Source organism: Caenorhabditis briggsae, assembly GCF_000004555.2.
Source record: "Caenorhabditis briggsae complete genome, chrIV, whole genome shotgun sequence".
In the NCBI taxonomy this organism is placed as follows: Eukaryota; Metazoa; Nematoda; class Chromadorea; order Rhabditida; family Rhabditidae; genus Caenorhabditis; species Caenorhabditis briggsae.
Window position 1 is genome coordinate 2,945,371 of NC_013487.2, and position 19,296 is coordinate 2,964,666.

Below are 19,296 nucleotides of genomic sequence, written 5' to 3' on the forward strand. Positions count from 1 at the left end.
AACGAATCGAAAAGTTCTGGACCACTTATGACTTCAAAAATGACTATTTTTACTGAAAGAAAAATTGAATTTGACTTTTTTTCCGTTTCAAACACATTTCATATTTTCTAGCAAAGTTGATTGATAATACTCTCTTTCCGCTCAATACAACTTTTAAACTTCAAAAAAAAAATTTTTAAGCAATTTTTGCAGGTCCCACCACCCAGCTATAGTCAAGTCAAGCTAGGAATCGACTCCAAACCTCCAGCACCCCCATCCAAACCCATTTCCCAAGCCCAAGCTCTTCAAGCCCAGGTCCTTCAAAACGAAACCTTCTCCTCGAAACCCCCATCAGACCCCTACCGTGCCCCACCCATCAAACCCACAAACTCCTACCGTATACCCTATGACGTGGCACTTGATCCAAGACATCATCCTGAATTCGATATCGATGATTCTGCGTCTATAATCTCTTCGTCTTGCACTTTCGGAGAGTCTTCTGAAATTGCAGCGTTCAGTGCTGCAGCAGAGCAACGGCATTTGTATGAGCAATATAAGAGGAAGCTGTTGGAAGAGAAAATGATGGAAGAGTTAAAGGAGGATAGTGAGACACCGGCTGTATCGATTTCCGAGAATGAGGTTCCCCGATCGATATTCGAAACAGACCTAATCCCATTTGGTCATGTGACAACGGCTCCTGTTACCACCGCTCCACCCATTGCTACAGTACCCCCTCAGAAACCTGCAGATCTAAGTTTCAAATATTCTCCACCACAACAATCACCATCAAGCGACAAACAACGATCACTAGACCTCGAAAGTTCTCAACTACTGGTCAAACCCAAGTCCCCTGCCCCATATTCCACGTCGTCTAGTGATCACTATGGGACAATTCGAAGGAAACATAAACCAGTGGCGATAGAGATATCACCAAAGATATCACCAAAGTTATCACCTAGTGATAAGATTTCACCCAAATTCTTTGGAAATGGATTTGAGGAGAAGCAGAAAGACAGGACGCCAGTGAAGCTGTATCCAGATGTGGGATTTGGGAATAGTGAGAGGTGAAAAGTTTTTCTTATTTTTCTTATTTTTGGTCAAAAACAGGGCCGTGGCTTTTCGGTTAGGGTACTTCTAGGCTAGGTAATAATCAACGGCCTGGCGGCCACCGCCGACCGCGGCCCTGTTTTTTATTTGCCTTGCTTTTTTCACTCTATGAATAATCACACAAATGATATAATTACAAAACTGAAATGTTGAAATCAAAAAAAAATAAGCAAAATCTTACTTTTTGAAAAAGAAATATGATAAAACAGAAACTGTAAAACGTTTATAAACTTTAGTTTTTCGTATAAATGACGAAAAATCAGAAAAAGCACAAAAACAGAAAATGTTATTTTTCTTTCCAAATAATACAGATCGTATTAAACAACATAATAGAAATTTCAAAAACTATTCCAAAAGAAGGTATAACATGATTATCAAAAGTTAAAACTGTAAAATAATACTGCAAAATTAAAACAGTAAAAAATTTCAGAATTTTCGTTTTTCAAAAGTTCAATGTTGATCTTGACCTGACTACTTTTGCTGTGAAAATGTCTGTTTAATCCGACAAAAAATGTTGAAAATTGATTTTAACTGACTACAAATACTAAAAATATTTCCCTGTACCTCTAAAGCGAGTTGAAACATTGAAGTGAAAATTCTCAAAACTTTCCGTTTCACTTGTTTTTTTGAATTTTGTCATTATTCAAATGTTGTCAATTCCTGGCAGATACAACCACCAAGTAAACCTTTGATTTAAAATTTAATCGAAACGAAAACTCAAACTTAATTCCATATACTCAAAAAACTAAATTTATCTAACTAAAAAATAATATATATTTTCAGCCTCAATGAATCTCTCAACCAAGCATTTGAAATCGCCTCATCCATCGAATCGGCAAAAAATAATTATGAAGCTCCGCACACCACTCCGAAAAGCTTAACAAGTGGTGAGTCTTTTGCACTATTACCCGTCATAAAATTAGTTTTAAGAAAAAATTGCAATAGTTATGAAGTTAGTAAAACAGTGAAAAAAGTCAACTTTTTGAAAATTTCAGAGTATACTAAACAAAAATAGAACTTCAATTTTTAGTTGACAATTTTTTATACAAATTCATCCAAATGAGATATGCCGCTTCAGAGTCATGCCACATTTATGCGGTATATCTCATTTGGATAAATTTATACAAAAAAGTTGTCAACTACAAAATTGACGTTCTATTTTTGTTTAGTATACTCTAAAATTTTCAGACAAATCGGAAAATTCTAAGCTACTTTTGTTGGACTTCAAAAAAGACTACTTTCAATGGAAAAAATCAAACAAATTGTATTTCAGTTTTAAATACATTTTATATGTTCTAGCAAAATTAATTTCTTGTTCTGGCGGCGGTACACATTCCTCAATAGAACTCAATTTGAAAAACACGCATCTATTGTCTCAATAGAGCGCAATTGCAGTTTTTATTGCTATTCTTTTTTTGCTGTTTCAAGAGGTGCTAGTGAATTTGTAAACGTATTTCCCACAATCACAATGGCTCTCAAGATTGAGATTTTTATCGGTTCCTGTTGAAGATATCAGAAATGTAGCAATTGATAAAATGTTAGTGATATAATCATAAACATTTTATCATTAGATTACATTTAAAAATCTTTTACAGAAACCAAGCTACATGAGACTAAAAGTTGGCAAATTTTGGGTGTTTAGGCTTGAGTGGTTACGGTATTTTGGTCCGACACAGTAATATGTTTACAGTTTTAGGCACATTTCATATTTTGAAGCGAAATTAGTTGCTGATCTTGAAAGAACCCTCGGATGAATAGAGCGCAACTCTAAAAACACCTATTGATTTTCTCAATAGAGCGCATTTGCAATTTTTCTAGCTATTCTTTTATTGACTGTTTCAAGATGTTTTTAAAATGTTTAGTGGGTTCGTAAATGTGTTCGTTAATATTTTTCCTACCGTTAAAAATCCAATAGAATGGCCCTCAACTATAAGTCAATTAATCTCGGTTCCTGTTAAAGATATTAGAAACATGACAACTGATAAAATGTTAGTGATATTATGATAAACGTTTTGTTAGTTGACCACTTTTCAGTATCTTTCATAGTAAATGAGTTATGAGAGCTCCATATTCACTAGAAAATATTTCATTAGAGCGCGCTTTCCAAAGTTTCCTGAAACATGAAAACAATACCCCCCCCCCCTCCCTCTTTCTCTGTTTTCTCAGCACTAAAATATACATAAAAACAAAAGACACCACTTGTCTTCAGTCTTTATACATTTGTTGTTTTATGCAAACATGAAAACCTAGAAGGCTCACTCCGGAAGTTGCAGGAGGAGACCGCTCGATTTCGGACACATATCCAGTATCCTCGGTTGTCTCTTCGCCACCAATGGATCCAACGACAACACAGACTAATAAGGAGCCCGAGACGATGAGCAATTCAATGAGCACAAATATGGATGACTCTATTATTATTCATAAACACGAGAGCCCTGATTCGTCGCCCGATCGAAATGAGGATATGTCACAATGGTATCGGAAAATGTTCAAACAAATGCATAAAAAGGGCGATGAGGAGCAACCGAAGACGGCGTCAGAGTTTGAGAGATTTGGTGAGTTGTTTTGGGTGTCCTATTTTTTTTTAATTCGAAAAGAAAAAATTATCAAGATATCTCTCAGGAGTGAATAGATTATTTTTAAAGAAAAAAACACTAATTATGAAGTCAGTGAAACAGTACCGGACCAAAAAAATCACATTCTGACTTCTTCCGGGAATCATAACATGTGAGATAATTATTATAATACGTTAGTTTTGAAAGTGTGAAAAAAAACGTAGAATTCACAGAATAGATAATTTTTCGCAGTTTTTTTTGGTTATTTATAAGAAAAGTGCAATTTTCGCTCTAATTGGTCAGAAGCCAAATTTTCGACCGCGCAGCTCGGCACTAACTATACTTCAGCACTGCAAAAGCAACGTATCATAATCAAAATTTATTTGCTTTCTTTGTTATCTTGATAAAACAGTGAACATTTTATCAGAAATCAGTGTGTGTTATCAAGAAATGTGTAAATCTCATTCATGAAAAACTTGAAAGCTTTCAGCTTTAAGCTGATGTATGACTTCTAGAAACAAATATCAAAGAAAATTATGTTTATAATTTTATACACTGATACAGTAAAGTTAGTAAAAAAGTATTTTCCTGTTTCGAGGAACGCGGAGAAATCAAGAAAAATATTAGTGATCATGTATGGTTAGATTTGTCGATTAGTAACCGTTTTTCAGTTATTTTGTGTTTTTTTTTCAGAAAACAATTTTCTTAAAAAATAAAAAAACAAGATCATAACATTGAGGAAAACAGGTGAAAATCTTGATTACTACCAATTTCCCAATTGTCCCGATTTTTAAGAAAATTTATTTTTTCATACGTTGGTATTGAAAAAGTAAAAAAACTTAATATCCTCAGAAGACACTTTTATTAGACGCCTAGTTATTTTCGGGTTATTTATCGGAACAGTTAAATGTAAGCTCACGCTCTGATTGGTCGGTAGAATATTTCTCCATCGTGTAGCTCAGCGGCTCGGCACCTCCGATACTTTGCACACAGGTTCATCTCCTCAACAAGCTATACTAGACACAGCTAGGTTTCATCAGTATCATAACCGAAAATTTTCGGCTTTCTTTGTCACCCTGACAAAACAGTGAAAGTTTCATCAAAAACCACTCAGACAAGAACAAAGTTCCTGCCGGGGGGTTAAGAAGGATGCCGGCAGGCTATTGAAGTGGTCGCAGGAGAAAGTACCTGCCGGCGGGCTAAACGACACTCCGCTCGCCGGGATTTTAATTTGCATATTTTATTATTTTGTTTTAAATCTAAAATTGATTATGTCTATTATTTTACTAAATTTCTTTTACGAGGTATATACAATTATTTGTTCCGACACTGCGTACATTCTGAAAAGGAAAAGTATTGCACCGACATTGCAAATTTCCTTATATTTTCCAGAAAATCCCAAAATGACTCCTCAAACACCTCGCGGTCGTTTCTGCAACAATGGATCTGTGTCTACGTTTCCTAAAAACGACAAATCGGGAAACGAAAAACGACAAATCGGGAACTACCCTCAACAAATCTGGAAATAACCTCACAACTACCCTCACCGGTGAACAAAACAATATAGAGAATTCAGGATTTTAAATTATCTATTCCAGATCGGCTTATGAGTTTCGTATACTTTGACAAACTCGATATCTACGCTACTGGCAGACTTCTTGCTCAAGAGTCAAAACAAAAGGATAGGAAGAGATTGTCTAGATGATTATCAGGATGAATATTTCAATGCAGAGGAGTTATTGGATGATGATTCTGATGGTCGTCAAAAAAAAATTATGAGAACTTTACGGAGCTTTTTGAAGAGACTGAATTCGCTTCCGAAAACAATGAATGCGAAAATGATTCAAGCTCTAAAGATAGTGAGTTGTTTTCTTCATTGTTTTCAAAATTCCTATAACTGATTTCAGTACTCGTCTTTGTCTCGTTTATCCTTATGCTCCGGTTATCGCGAACCCAAGTTAAAATGGCAATCGCAAACGTCGAATATTTTCTAAAATGTTCTCTGCCTTTCACGGTCAGTCCAGCTACTTTAATTCAGATCATAATGTCATTTTCAGGCAAAAGAAGTGTTCGATGAAGTAAACCGCCGACGTATGAGTCACGCTCCAAAAACTCTGCATTTTTGTCCAAAGTGTTTATGTTTCATACCGAAAAAACAATCATGCTCAAATTTTGGTCAGCAGCAGAAATTCGAATGCGGAGCCCCGAATGGAACGAATTCATCAAAGATTCATCGTCAATTTAGTATGTTTTCCACTGAATTTTTTGTTCGTTGACTTTGGAATCTTTTTCCAGTTATCGAGCTTTTGTGCGAAATCAGCCGTTCAAGTCTACATCATCTTCGCATCCGGGTCCGCAGAAGAGTCAAATGCATTTGATGAAATTTCGAAAAAGGAGAAATACTAGAGGATTCGGATCTGTATGCTTATTCATGATTCGAGGAGGCAGAGCTACGTATTTCATGATTCGAGGAGGCAGAGCTACGTGCTCATAGAAGAATATGGATCAGCAGCTGCTCTAAGACTTGATTTTTCAAAATTAGCTCGGAACACGCAACGTTTGGCTAGGTCAATTAAACTTTTTGCTGACAATAATTGTGACTCTCTTATTGTTAAATGCACTAACCTAGTTGGTCTCACATTGATCCCCACTTCTGATGTTTTATCTCCTTTCCTATCAATCCAGTTTGATGGAAACACTTATTTCTGCCCCATTCGTTACTCCCCCATTGTTGTTAGATAAGAATAATTTCTTTTGATAATAAAAACTTATATTTTGTTAATATTCTCATTTAATTTTCATGAAAAAGGCCCTGGAAGAGGAAGGGGGAAAGAACAGAAAGCATTTACCTGCCGGCGTGAAAGTCCATGCCGGCAAGCTAAAAAAAAAGTCCCTGCCGCTGCCCTGCAGCAGGAACTTCCCTTAACCCCCCGGCGGGAACTTTATTCTTGTCTGAGCAGTATAATCTGAAAATATCTCACTTCTGATACATTTGAAAGTTTTCATAGCTAAACTCTTCACAGAATGACGTCAGAGAAAAAGTATTACCACCCATAATATTGTCTAGAAACTGTAATAAATTTTACTAAAGTTAAGTACGAAGTATGCCTGTTTCTTTGAAAAAAAGAATTTTCGGTAGTAGTGATATTTAACAAATAATATCACTATCAAAATTCCTTTTTGACGCACTGACATACATAACGGTAAAATATTTTATAAAAAATCAATGTAATCAATAAATGTGTGGATCTCAGTTCTGAAACATTTGTAAGGAATTATAGCACCACTCGCTACTGATCAACTTCAAAGAGAACATATCAATTATTAATAGAAACTGTAAGAAATAGTATCATACTTAAGTTAGTGTTGATCAGTGCCGAGCAACTTGAAGAAATCAGAAAAGATAGCAGTTTTCAACAACTCCATAGTACAAAAACCCCGCCAGCCCAAATTTTTTTGAACACAATGAAACAGTGAATTTGAAAATGAAGAAACGGGTTCTATCGAACTCGGAAATTGGCGGTGTTCCTTGAGTCGCTACTCACATTCAGTTACCGCTCTACACGGTACGGTTCAAAATTGGCGCCAAATGGCTCCGCGTCACTTCGAAACCGCGACGTTTTGAAACCGGTCATTTCGAAACTGCGTGACACTTCGAAACCAGTTATTTCGAAACTGCGAAATTTACATGCTGCAATATTTTTTCTTTAATTTAAGACTTTAATTTTCTAATTTTCGATTTCATTTTTACGTGACTGGGTTTTTTTCGGTTTCGAAATGACCGGTTTCGAAGTGACAATAACTGTGTCATCCAATTCATTCATTAAAATAAACTTGAAACAGTAAAAATATTTCCAATAATGGTAGTCCGCATTTTGAAGTGAAATAACAGCCTTTAGTTGCCCTTCAAGCTCAGTTATTTCAATTTCTGTGAGAGATACTAAAAATCTGTCAACTGATAAAATATTTATCATAATATCACTAACATTTCTGTAGTTAACAAAATTTTTATATCTCTTATAGAAACTGAGATAATTGAGCTCAAAGTGCGATTTAGAGGAAAAGGTGTATTTTTTCTGTTTCTTCTCGTTGTCATAAACCCATTTAACAAAAAAGGCACTCATTGTGAAGTGTTCGGAGTCGTTCTATTAAAGAATTTACGATACGTATACAAAACCGTATGTCCCTTTAGCTCTTCCCCCATAATTCTCGAAATCATGCAAAATCAGTGTGCTGATGATGATCAAAGTTGTTTTAACAACGCGCGTCTCGGCACCGGGCGATCTGAGTAAACAAGGAATAACGGGCGGTCTTTTTAGAAACATATTTTCTATATTTTCTCTCCTGCGTCTCTCTCTACCATCCTCTATCTCTTTTTTTCCTTAGAAACAAATAGACAAAATGTGCTTCTTCTCTCTCTATGTGTTGCATTTTCGCCTGTCTCCACCGACAACTAATTTTACGCATATTTTTGTGCTGTTTCGACATTTTGACTAATGTGTTGATCGCTTATATCTTCTAATTCGCGTGTATAATCAAATGCATTTTTAAATTCAGAAACTGACGGGGTGGAATTGTAATACCTGTTTTTAAAAATTATTGTAAGCTTGATGTAAGATTATTTTGAGCTTACTGTAGACTAAAAACCTGTAGAAGGGCACCATTTACTTTGAGCTCATTTATTTCGGTTCCTGTGAGAGATATCAAAAAGTAGTCAATCAACAAAATGTTTATTATATTATCAAAAATGTTTTATCAGTTTGTCACATTTCTCACAAACTCAAAAAAACCGACATGAAGTGGTTCTAAGTGTAGGAGATTTTCTATCACAGGTTTTGAATTTTCGTTGAGAAAATTGATAAAAAAGCAAAATTCAGCACTGGAATGTCCTGGGTATCAACTGATTTATTTTTTTATGAATTACTGACCAATCAGTATTATTCATCATACATATGATTATCTTAACTTACAGTAACAGTAAATTATTGAAATTGCAAAACATAAAGGACAGAATTCAACGTAAATTTGAAAGTTGGAAGCGAAATATGATTTCACACCTTTCTGTGTCAATTAGCTACAAAGTTGAACAAGTTCTAGATAAATCTTAACTTTTTGAATATTTCAATCAAATGTAACTCAATATTCCTTTTTTGAACGTATGTTCTAAAATATGTTATGTTTTTTTTCACTGTTTCCTAAATTTCATTTAATGTTGTAAAGCCATGAACAAACAATGCATCAATCACTGTTTTGATTTTCCGAAACTTCTAGAAATGTTATCGAAACATATATTTTTACCGCAAGCAAGCTGGTGCGCCTTCGGCGCGATTTAATCTACTTTTTTACTGGTTCAGCACTTCACTCTTTTCTTTTTCTTGAATAGTCACGTAAATTTATATTTATTTTTCAAGTTTTTCAAAAGTTGACAGACGGACATTAGGACGGACAGACGCCTCTAGCGTTTTATATATAAGGAAGATTAAAATTCTCTTACAAGGGAGTTACTTGAGGGAGCAGGTTTAACTTTTTTGAAATTTTGGGAGCAGATAGAAGAGCTTACGAGGATTCCAAATCTGTTAAAAAAATCAACAAAATGCTCACGTGAGCTGAGTTATGACCTAGAAAAGTTTGCCTATGATTAAGCAATTTCTCGTGAAATTTTTTTCACGGAATAGTGTATTTCTTTTAAAACAATAGATTTCAATCAGCAGTGTGGTAAAGTGGTAAAATGGCAAGTTCAGAGGAGGAAGGTTGTAGGTTCAATTCTCCCGATCCCAAAAATTTTGCAAAATTTTTTTTTGTTTTATTTTAAGCTGCCATAACTGGCTCTGGAATAAAATTTACGCAATTTAAACATGTTTTTCGGGAGTTTCTCGTTATGAGTAGGCATTTTCCAGAATAAAAACAGACATTTAATTTTTGAAGAAATTCACAAATATGCAATTGTTTTTTTTATTGAAAAAACAGTTGAGGATTCTAAACACATCGGTGGCATTCGATGACAAACTACTGGAAACATATATTCTTGACATCTGCCAATATGCTTGGCTCAGCATCTGCAATCAAAAAATGAGAGGCGTTTTCAGAAACTTCAGAAACTTTGATATCAATTCAAGAAGTTCATGAAGAACTTGACGGAATATGCGCAAAGAAAAGAGAAGGACTTTAAGCCACATCAACGAGATTCATCAAAGTTTCTGAAGTTTCTGAAAACGTCCCTCATTTTTTGATTGCAGATGGTGAGCCAAGCATATTGGCAGATGTATATTTGTGAATTTCTTCAAAAATTAAATGCCTGTTTTTATTCTGGAAAATGCCTATTCATAACGAGAAACTCCCGAAAAACATGTTTAGATTGCGTAAATTTTATTCCAGAGCCAGTTATGGCAGCTTAAAATAAAACAAAAAAAGTTTTGCAAAATTTTTGGGATCGGGAGAATTGAACCTACAACCTTCCTCCTCTGAACTTGCCATTTTACCACTTTACCACACTGCTGATTGAAATCTATTGTTTTAAAAGAAATACACTATTCCGTGAAAAAAATTTCACTAGAAATTGCTTAATCATAGGGAAACTTTTATAGGTCATAACTCAGTTCACGTGAGCATTTTGCTGATTTTTTAAACAGATTTGGAATCCTCATAAGCTCTTCTATCTGCTCCCAAAACTTCAAAAAAAAGTTAAACCTGCTCCCTCAAGTAACTCCCTTGTTAGTTTTGGAACGTTTTCATTAACTAGGGAAATAAAGTGAACGCAATTAAAATCAAACTTTTATACTGTATCGCTTATCTTCCCATGATTTTCTGCTTCATATTGTATTATGATCGTAGTTAGACTGTAATTTTCGTTTAATTGAACGAAAATAAATAAAAGTGAACAAAACTAAATTTCAAACTTATCTGTTTCCAACTATTATTGTTAACAACCCGGAAAAAATGAATAACAATGTACGAAAGCTTGGTCGACATTTTTGCAACACAATTGTAAAGTCTCATAGATTCGAATTACTGAAAAATTCAGAAAAAAATAACAATTTTTCGGAAAACAAACCATTTACAAATGTTTCAAACTGTTTATATTAACTTTTTCATCCAAAAAACAAAAACAATTATAAAAATTTTTCATAGAGCTTTATCCTAAACTTGTATTTTGAGCTCGATTATCTCGGTGCCTATATGAGGTATCAAAAATTGTTCAACTGATAAAATATTTTTGATAATATCACCAACAGTTTATCCGTTTACACATTTTTGTCTTCATTTACTGAACTTGAGATATGTGAGCTAAAAGTTCAATAAGCGTTCTAGAGTTGTTTTTTTTCTGTTTCTTCTTGTGGTCATAAGCTGGACTAACCAAAACGTCAGGTTTTGTACTTCATTCTTATCTTCCATTGTCTTATTTTTCTTCAAACTCAAACCCGTTTCGCACACTCGCTGATTCTTTTGTTTCTTTTTTTTCCTATCTCTTCCACATTCTAAAGTAAATAACAGTTTAACAAAAATAAGCACTTTTCCTCCTATTTTTCCCAATCTTTTTTTAGTACTTTTTAACTTACCGCTGACTATTACAGCAGAAGTTATGAATTAAATATAGCTCAAAGTATACCGCGTAGGTCAAATGGGTTTTGATTTTTTATATAAAGTCAGAATAGGAAATTTACCCATTGAAAATCTTGTAGCTATCAAAATCTTATGATTTACATGAAACTGGTAAAAACATTTTAGACATTTCTACGAAAAAGTAGTCATTTAGAACCTCTTTTTAACGAGAGTTCAAAAAAACATACCTGATTCTGCCCATCCTATACGTGCTCTTTGAGCTCAATTATCTTGGTTCCTATGAGAGATATAAAAAATTTTTCATCTGATAAAATATTGGTGATATAATGATAAGAATTTAATCAGATGACAATTTTCGATATCTTTTGAAGGAACAGAAATTTTGAGCCTGAAAGAAATGCTTTAACTCTTTCAAAATTTGCTGTTTCTTAATGTGACTAAAAAACTTGAAATTTTTGAATTCCTCAATTGTATCCTTTACTTTCGTTCAGCTGATACCACCCCAACTGGAAACTTGAGAAGAAGTCAGGAGAGCCTACACCAACAGAATCATCGGACCACACCATCCGTGTCGCCAAAATCGCCACACCACGATTCGCAGATTTCCGGGAGTTTTGTGGAGCATGGTAGGCTACGTCTTTTTGTACTTTGAAAGAGCTTACCTTCGATAGAAGCCCACCCAAGTTTGAGCTCGATTATCACGATTTCAGTAAAATATATAAAAATTTGACAACTGGTAAATCATTTATCATTATATCACCAATATTTCATCAGTTTTAAATTTTGGATATATCTCATAGGAATCGAGATATTCAAGCTCAAAGTTGACGGTTTGGGAAGCTTCTATTAGAGGAAATACGGTACCACTTATCTGAATGGTTAATCGACTGTGTATGCCAATACTGCCTATAAAAAAGTCAGTGAAACAGGAACAAAAGAAATTTTGAGAAATTCCGAGAACTCTAAAAAAACTTGTGTGCTCGATGTATTGGAATGTGTGTGCAGTGAGAGCTACTAACCAATATTTTGAAACAGTAATATTTTTTTAACAAAAAATATTATGTTTCAATCGCATTACTACTTTATGTATGGTCAGCAGGAATTCTCTTTGTAAAGGAATTTGCTCTAAAATCGCTAATTGACAAAGCTTAATTTTAATTTTTGCCAGTTTTATTAATAAAAAGCCGAATAACAGAGAACTAATCATTTTTTTCATTATTGCGTAGAGGTGTACAGTTATCGGTTTTACACTTTTTGGGAACTACCGTACCCTTTTTGCGATTCTTTGGTAGGGAAATGGAAGAAATAATTTTCTCGGAAAAAATTTTTCAAGAAATTTTTTTGTATTGTATTATTTTTTTTGTTTTTTTTGTATTAGTTTCTACAACAATTTCTGTTTCTAAATATTGCAAAAAAAACTTAAAATTATGATTTCCATTATACTTTGTTTCTTTTGAGCCATCGAGCTGGAACAAAAACAATAGATTCATTATCTAATGAAAAAAGAATAATGTGAAGACATCTTCATGGAACAGAAAATCTTCAAAATTTCCTCTGGTTTCAAAAAAAAAGTTAGAAGTAGAACATAATCTAAATGAGTAGTTCGATGTTTTCCAAATAATTTGATTTGCTAATTTTCGAGTGATTTAAATACGTATTATTGGATGAAAATGATTTTTTTCATAATATGAAAATTGTGAAGCAGTAATGTTTTTAAAGGAGGGAGAATATGAGAAGTTATTTAGAAATTATACGGAAGAATAACATACAGTACCGGTCAAAAATATATTCAGTTGACTTTTGACATTTTCAAATTTTTTTTGCTCGGCTGTCAAGTGTCCAATCACTTTCGAAATTTCAGAGGTGATAAAACATATCTTGATTGGTAACTTTAAATTTACAGTTTTTTTTTAATTCATAGTTTAAGATTTGATTTATTGGGTCGCTGAGGTTTGGCTGGTCCACGTGGCGGCCGACCGTGGCCGGGATCACAACCTTCGTCTTCTTGAAGATAGCCTTTCTTTACATTTCTCATCGGAGCCCCATAAGCTTTATTGAATCTACTCAATTCACTCAAAAAAGGGCCTTCATGAATAAGACAAAAAAAGACCGGCGGTACCCTGTGAATTGAATAACGCGTCTCTGTCTGCCGTCTCTCTTTTTACACACTCTCTCGTTTTCTCTCGAAGGCAACATATGTGTCTTCTGCATAAGGAAAGGGTTTTTCCTAGCCTTTTTTGTTTATATTCTCTAGTTTTTTGACAAGAAAATCACCGTTAGGATAATATAATAATGAAAAAGAGTGAGTTCATGGTAGTTTTTGTTGGATAAGAAAGAAATTCTCATAGTACACCAAACCAAAATTTTTATAGCTGACAACTTTTTGTATAAGGTTTCAAAAGTTAGATATAGCGCTCTTTCAAGCATTATCACTGAATTCTGAGCTATGCACTTTGAAGCGGCTTATCTCATTAGGATGAATTTAGACTAAAAAATTGTCAACTACAAAATTCAAGGATGTGCGACGGTCGGCCGCGGCCGACCGCCATTTCCATAGATTACTGTATAAATGTGTGTGCACATTCAATAACCCTCTAACTGTTTCAAGGTGTGCCTTCCTCATCAACAACTCCACCACAAACTACAAGTGCACTACAAACAACAACAAATCGAAAATACATCGCTCGACCACCGCACTTCCATCTACCAACGTATCGATTTCGAGATGAAGATCCACGGCCGCATAGATGCACTTTTAACAATTGCCTGTTGAAAAATAACAAGTATGGAACGCCGTGTATGATGTGTGACCGGCCCCGGAAGGATATAGAGTTTAAGGATGTGGATGTGATTTATGAGAATATGAAGAAAATGAAAGAGGAGAAACGACAGAGGTCACAGAATAGTTTGGGTAGGGAATTTGGGAATTAGAAATTGTGTAGCTCATACTCAGTTGTTATTAACTTTTCTGAACTTTAAGCTAGTTCAGTACAGTAGATGACCGTAGATGCTGTATAGTAATAAAGATTGAAACTTTTAAAAATTAGGAGGACCTGAAACATCAATTTTTAAATTTAGATTCACCCCAGCGAGAATTGATTACCGTAAAACCTCTAATAGAACGACACCCGGATCGTCCACTTTGAGCCTATATATCTCATTTTCTGTGAAAGATATCAAAAAGTGGCTAACTAATAAAATGTTGCTGATATCCTGATAAACATTTTACTAGTTAACCACTTTTTGATATCTTTCAAAAGAAGTGAGATATATAGGCTCAAAGTGGACGATCCGGGTGTCGTTCTATTAGAGGTTTTACGGTATCTAAAAATTGGCAATACTTTCAAAAATGATATGGAACAGTAAAAATAATTTTGATACGAATGAAATCCCCGGAAGTTAAGAAGTCCATCAATTGAATTTTTCTTGTTGGGCCCTATCAACTTGAGCCTAAATTTTCTGGTTTCCAAAAAAGATATCAAAAATCTATCAACTTAAATAAATGTTCATCATAATATCACCAACATCTTATCAGTTAGCACATTTTTAATGTCTCTTACAGGAACCGAGATAAATTTGGTCAAAGTTGTGCTACTTAATTTTAATTCAAATTCTAACCCACCACTTTACCAGCTAGGCAAATAGCAGTGTCTGAAAATATTGACACAGTGAAACAGCATTTTTATTTTAGGTTTAGGAGTTCAAAAAGTTGTACACTTGAAGTTGCTCTATGTAACATTTGAATTTTTCATATTCCATTTTCTAGAAGAGAGATAACAAGCATAAACCTTTGACAACAAAATGTATGTTTCCCAGAATTTTGTAAAAATTTATATTCTCATTTTTTATTTTCGCCGTTAAACAGAAAAAACAACTAGAAAAAATTTTGTGGATTAACATAAAACTTACGAAACTGAAATTTTTTTGTTCTAGAAATTTTCTTACAATAATTAGAACGTTAGAATCAAGTGTTAGAATCAAATGTTAGAATAAAAAAACACAGTTTCAGCCAGTCTAAAAGTTACTTTCCCTTTTGAATATTGGATGTTCTATCCATATCTTGTATACTTCCACTTTCAACTCAATTATCGCAGTTCCTATATGAGATATCAAAAAACTGTTAACTTAGGTATAAACTGTTGCTGATAACATTACAAACATTTTTTCAGTTGACACTATTTTGATAGCTGTTATAGGATACGAGATAACTAAGGTCAAAGTGAATGCGGCCGTGTAGCTTAAATGACGAGCGTGTACTGTGTAGCGACCGTGTAGCTTTGTCAGCAGTTTTTATAGTTTGTTTACAAGTTCGACTCCTCTAAAGGATTTTATAGCCAAAACTACCGTAAAACCTATATTAAAAATGCAGACTTCACAGTATAAAGAACATTTTTGACATTTCCCTATATTCCTTTGAAATAACCTAAACCTCTCTAACAGTTTGATTCTCCTATAACCCTTATTAAAACCACAATTTCAGATCTAATCCGTATCACAAATAACCTCGATGAGACTACTCGAAGTCTCAATCAGTTCCTTCAACAAATCGATGCCACGTGGAAACGATCGAAATCTCAGCCAACGATGAGACTAACAAAAGGCATGAGTTTGATGTGTGTTCGAGGTGTATCACTGATTAACCTAAAAATCTCGAAACTTCTAAAAATCAGTTTTTCGATACAGTAATCTTTATGAAATTTCTGATTGGACTTAATTGCCCAATGAAGCCCTTTTTCAGGCCCATCTGATCCACAAAACTATCAAGTCGGTTTAAAATCGAATGAGGACGAGCTATTGAGGTTGAAAGCAGAAAAACTGGCAGAGGAGTTGAAAAAGGAGAAGGATAGGAAACACAGTTTTATGTGAGTTTGTAAGATGCTTATAAAACATAGTAGATTTCGAGATATACCGCTTTGCACCCATCTGACCTCAGTTATGGGGCTTGGTAGGTTTGTAGCGGTGTATCTCATTCAGATGATTTTTAACCAAAAAAGTGTCAACTACAAAATCAAAGATCTAATTTTGTTGAGTAACTTTTGAAATTTTCAAAATAATCTAACAAAGTATACTGTGTTTTGTATATCCTCAAAGTTAAGCGTTTTAAATAAAAATGTTTAAATTTCCAGACCATCCGCCACTCCATCCCTTCAAAACAACATGGATCGTTTGAACAGTCTTTTGTACGATTTTTCAAATGAAGCACCTGAACAAAACTATTCACAACATCAGAATCAGAATCCGGTAGTCACAGCTACAGCGGTTTATAAATTTGAGCCGAGAAGTGCGAGGTGAGCCTTTTCCTTTTAAAAGTGGGTTTTGATAGCGGAAATTAGTGAAAACGATTTAGAAAATTGTGATTTCCTAGAAAAATGATATAAAAAGGACTAAAAGTGGCTGAAATGGACAAAAATGGCCCACCGTTCATCCTGTATCAAGCGCCCAGCTTATAGGTACATTTTGAGCCAATTTATCTCGGTTCCTGTACGAGATATCAAAAAGATATTAACTGACAAAATGTTGAAGATATTATGATAAACATTTTGTTAGTTGACCACTTCTTGATATCTTTTACAGAAAATGAGCTATGTGTGCTCAAATATGAACCTAATTGCTGATGCCGGCTGCGCTCGACAGACAGCTTTGACCCAATATTTCTCGGTTCCTGTGAGAGATTTAAAAAAATAATTAACTGATAAAATGTAACTTATGTTATGATAAGCATTTTATATGTTGACAACTTTTTTACAGTAAATGAGATATATGAGCTCAAACTTGGCGGTTCGGAAGCATTCTAGTGTTTAAGGTAATCAAAAATGACCTGTTAGGGTGGGGAGAAATAAAAGTGTTCCATCAGTCATTATCAACATCTAATTGTAGGACTTTTTTATGACAATCTTGAAAACGCAGAATTTTCCAGAGAACTCCCTTTAAACCGCGGAGATATCATCCGCATCATCCGAGACGTCGACGCCTACTGGATGGAAGGAGAACGAAACGGACGGTGTGGAATATTCCCGAATTCCTATGTCCAAATTAATTCTGGAAGCCAGTCGGATAGTCAAAAGATGCGAGCGATCTATCCGTTCACAGCGAGAAGTGATACAGAATTGAGCTTGAAGAGGGTGAGAAACTTCAAAAATCATGAAAAAAGCGTCTAGATAGTCATAAAATCAGTGTTCTATGCTCCAGACAAAAAGCAAAAGAAAAATAGGCCAGTGTGGTTTTGAACCCCGGATGCTAGATTAGAAGTTGGAGTTGTTACCAGTTGAGCTAAATGTACACACGCGGTAATGTACACACGCGCTCTGACTGTGACCTCCACGTATCACCAACCTCATAATAACCTTCAAAAGGGCGCCACCGCCCGCACCCGTTTGGCTTACCCGGTAATATCGTCGACTTGAAAACTGGCATCCAGGGTTCGAACCCCGCTGGGGAAATGTTCTTTTTCTTTTTGTGTAGAGTCTGCGAAACTAGTTTTAAGCATTTCTTCTTTATTTTTATGCACTTTTTCATTTCCCTCACCTTCAAATTTCCATATTTGCAGGGCGAAATCGTGACCCGCCGACGACAAATCGATTCCAACTGGTTGGAAGGATCCAACCAAATCGGAATCGTCGGAATCTTCCCGGCTTCCTATGTGGAATCACTGGAGACACATGCGCCAGAGCCTCCAATGGCCCAGGGAGTGTTCCCGAATCGACCGAAGACACCGAAGATTGAGGATCAATATCAGAGCTACAGTAATCCAAGAGGAGGAATGGAGCAGCAGTATCAACCCCAGCAAAGTTATCAGTCGGAGAGATATCAACCATATCAACCACAACAACAAGTTCACCAACAGCAGCCACCAGTTGCTACAGTAGTCCCAAATAACAAAGTTCGATTTGATTTGCCATCCGGATCGGAGACCAGTTTACAGATGTAAGATTTGAGATTTTAAAGTGGTGGTCTAAAAGGCCACCATGGCAAAATGACCTGGAAATGGCCTAACATGCCCCTGGCGTGTTTTCTGGCTCATTTTACCGTGGTGGCCTAACTTTCGCAAGTTGAGTTTTCTAAGCCAACACGTAAAAATGCTCTAGACAACATACCAGAGTCATTTAAGGTCATTTGTAAGACATTTTAACGTGGCCGCCTAACTTTATCAAGCTGGGTTTTCTAGGCCACCGCGTTAAATGACCTAGGAAACGTACCAGGGTCACTTTAGGTCATTCTCTGCCTAAAAAATAAGGTGGCCTAGAAAACCCAAGATGAAAAAGTTCGGCCACCATATTCAAATCACCTAGAAAAGAAATCAGCTGAATACCAAACCAATTCTAAGCCAAAGAAAAGCTGGTGGCCTAGAAAACTGAACTTGCGAAAGTCACCTCAAAATGACCTAGAAAATCAGACCAAATCTAGGTCATTTTGAAGTGGTGGCCTAACTTTTGCAATGTGAGTTTTCTAGGACACCATGAGAAAAAGAACTAAAAACATACCAGATGAGTATTAGACGAATTCTAGGCCATATTTACGCCGTGGCCTAACTTTTGTTAGTTGATTTTTCTAGGCCCTCCAACCCACAACCCCCACACCAAGTCCCAATTCAACACCAACCGAGTAGCTACGGAATGAAACGAATCGAGTACGAGCCGCCACACGAAGAGCCTATTCTGGAGCAGTACAGAAAGCCGAACGACGAGCCGAAACCTACGACAACTACAATTCCGACAAAAAAAGACAACAATATCCTCATGAACGCCGCTTCTCTAATTCCCAAAGGGTCTGAAATGTAAGCCATAACTCTATTTCGTCCAATAGAGCGCATTCGCCTACAGGTACCGAGCCGTCTACCCGTACCAACCGCAAAAAGACGACGAACTTCAGCTGTACACAAACGATATCATATTTGTAGTGGAGAAGTGTGATGATGGATGGTACATTGGTACATCGCTGCGAACCGGCGAGTTTGGAATCTTCCCTGGAAATTATGTGAAACGCCATTAACTGTTTTTGAAATTTTTATGAAAAGAATCACTTTTTAAAAGACATATTTTTTGAAATTTTATCTTATTTTTGAAATAAACCGTGAACTTGACCTAAATCCATTCAA

General features: G+C 35.3%; 1 protein-coding gene across 1 annotated transcript in view; it reads left to right on the plus strand.

The window, feature by feature from the left end:
• Cbr-sorb-1 overlaps positions 1 to 19,190 on the plus strand; it is a gene marked incomplete at both ends in the record, with an annotated part of 30,543 nt that extends 11,353 nt beyond the window's left edge. The window contains 12 exons of the mRNA XM_045244940.1: positions 193 to 1,043; positions 1,870 to 1,973; positions 3,360 to 3,641; positions 11,693 to 11,827; positions 13,810 to 14,112; positions 15,682 to 15,825; positions 15,940 to 16,063; positions 16,328 to 16,489; positions 17,119 to 17,323; positions 17,749 to 18,125; positions 18,805 to 18,975; positions 19,022 to 19,190. Of these exons, the coding sequence (XP_045097551.1) occupies positions 193 to 1,043; positions 1,870 to 1,973; positions 3,360 to 3,641; positions 11,693 to 11,827; positions 13,810 to 14,112; positions 15,682 to 15,825; positions 15,940 to 16,063; positions 16,328 to 16,489; positions 17,119 to 17,323; positions 17,749 to 18,125; positions 18,805 to 18,975; positions 19,022 to 19,190 (3,027 nt within the window). The remainder of the gene's footprint in view (positions 1 to 192; positions 1,044 to 1,869; positions 1,974 to 3,359; positions 3,642 to 11,692; positions 11,828 to 13,809; positions 14,113 to 15,681; positions 15,826 to 15,939; positions 16,064 to 16,327; positions 16,490 to 17,118; positions 17,324 to 17,748; positions 18,126 to 18,804; positions 18,976 to 19,021) is intronic.
• Between the last annotated feature and the right edge of the window lie 106 nt (positions 19,191 to 19,296).